This window comes from Cyprinodon variegatus, unplaced genomic scaffold (genome assembly GCF_000732505.1).
Source record: "Cyprinodon variegatus isolate N-32 unplaced genomic scaffold, C_variegatus-1.0 Scaffold775, whole genome shotgun sequence".
Classification (NCBI taxonomy): Eukaryota; Metazoa; Chordata; class Actinopteri; order Cyprinodontiformes; family Cyprinodontidae; genus Cyprinodon; species Cyprinodon variegatus.
The window spans coordinates 67,565-69,628 of NW_015151228.1; the positions used below are offsets into that span (position 1 = coordinate 67,565).

The window sequence follows — 2,064 nt, forward strand, 5'->3', positions numbered from 1 at the left end:
GAAACTTCATAATCAAAAGTACGTAGGTTTTAAAGCTAATTTGATGTTTTCTCCAACAGTTTGTGGAGGAGTTGAACTGATGAGAATGTGATGTTTGGAGAAATTTGATAAGAATTAAATTCTTAAAACTTAATCTGAAAAAGAAATTTGGAATAATTAGATATACGGTATTAAAATCAAAAATATTTGAAATAGCAAAATGCTGGTGAGGATTCTCAATCATCCAGGTAATAGTCAATACAAAAAACAAAAAAAATCCACTGGATTTTGGACTTTTTCCAAGTTTGAAGACGTTTCTCTTCCCATCCAGGAAGCTTTTTCAATTCAAATTTATAAAGTATCCCAACAAAGCCTTGTTTTGACATATAGAACATGCAAATTTAGCCTGACAAATGGGTCCGCCCCTTAGGAATGTGGGTTGTTTGGGTTCTTTGTTAGCCATACCTGTTTTTTTTTTTGTTTTTTTTACTTTTTTGTAAAGAAATAACAAAATATGAGAAAAAAGCAAAACAATATTTTGATGTAGATGTTTTTAACTTTATTTCCTAGGTTTCTTTTTTTTTTTTTTTTTTTCAAATTTCCATTAACAAAATGGGTTCAATGTTTGCAAAAATATTGGAGCAAAGTTGACTCCATAATTATGATGACGCTGTTCAAAGCCACAAAGTAAAATTCTTCACATCCCTTTTAGAGTTAAAATAAGCCATATAAATGATTTTTCTTTTTTATGTTTGATGTTGATCAGATTCAACCAGTAAAAGAAACAAGCCAGTAAAAGAGTGCAACCATCTCTGCAAGAATAAAAGTCTCTGTGCTCATGGCTGCTGTAAGTAGAACAATGTTTTGTCTGTGGGTTTGTTTCAATAATCTAGAAGCTTCCACACTGGGAAAAAACGGAATCTAGATAAGTCATTTTTTCTTAATATAAGTGCATTTGTTCTTGGTTTGAGGAGATAAAAGAGACATTTTGCCAGTGGAACAAAAAGAAAATATGTTATCTAATTATCTTATTTAAAGAGTAAAAATACTCATTCCATTGGCAAACTATCTCATTTACCTACTCAGATTAAGGGTAAATACACTTAATTAAAGACATTTTTTACTTATTTCTAGATCGTTTTTCCAGTGCATTAAGCTGTTGTGCCTTAAAGCTCCTCTCTGTTTCCTCCTCAGGTAAAGTAGGTGTTGCTGTTCCACAGAAAAGGTCGATGAACAATGAATCCAGCTTCTCCTCTTACCTGGAGGACCTGAGGAGCAGGTCTGAAGTACTTGAACAAACGCCTGTCAAAAGACTAAAGGTTAACAAAACTGAGTTTGTCTTCTTTCTCAGCTCATATCTCACACACTGCAAAAATGATCCAGAAATAAGTAAACATTTCTTAAATCGAGTGTATTTACCCTAAAGTTTAGTAGGTAAATGGGATGATTTTCCATTGGAATGAGTATTTTTACTCTTAAAAGATAATTAGATAATCTGCACTTGGAATAAGACAATGCAGCTGCTTATTCTTATTTTAAATGTAAATTGTCTTGTTCCATTGGCAAAGTGTCTCAATTACCTTCTCAATTCAAGAACAAATGTACTTAGTTTAAGAATCACATTGTTTTTATTAGTTTTTCATATTAAAGCAACAAACACCCCATCCAGGGCGTACAAAACAAAACAAAACAAAACAAAAAGACTCCATAATTACGTCACAACGACATCACAAAAAAAAAAAACTATCAACAAGACAATTACTACACACGCACATACAACCCATGTTCCAGACATCCATGGATTGAAAACCAAAAACATAAGTATGAATAACAATCATAATGATAATAATTCCGCCAAAAAAAAAATAAATAAATACATAAATAAAAAAATTTAAAAAAATAATGCTGATTGTGCTGAAGCAGATTGAACCTCGGATTCAAAATAGAAAATAAAAGGTTGCCAAATCTTGAAATATCTCTTAATGGTACCCTGTGACATAAATTGAAGATGTTCTAGCTTTAGGTGTGCCGTTACCTCCTCTATCCATCGTTTATATGTCGGTGGTGCTGCCTTTACCCAATTAA

At 31.9% G+C, this 2,064-nt stretch overlaps 1 protein-coding gene across 1 annotated transcript in view; it reads left to right on the top strand.

Moving 5' to 3' along the window:
* Nucleotides 1-2,064, top strand: part of hfm1 (HFM1, ATP-dependent DNA helicase homolog) — a gene marked incomplete at its 3' end in the record, with an annotated part of 38,039 nt that overhangs the window by 25,393 nt on the left and 10,582 nt on the right. Inside the window, exons 22-23 of the mRNA XM_015396080.1 lie at nucleotides 746-826; nucleotides 1,174-1,298. Coding sequence (XP_015251566.1) covers nucleotides 746-826; nucleotides 1,174-1,298 — 206 coding nt within the window. The remainder of the gene's footprint in view (nucleotides 1-745; nucleotides 827-1,173; nucleotides 1,299-2,064) is intronic.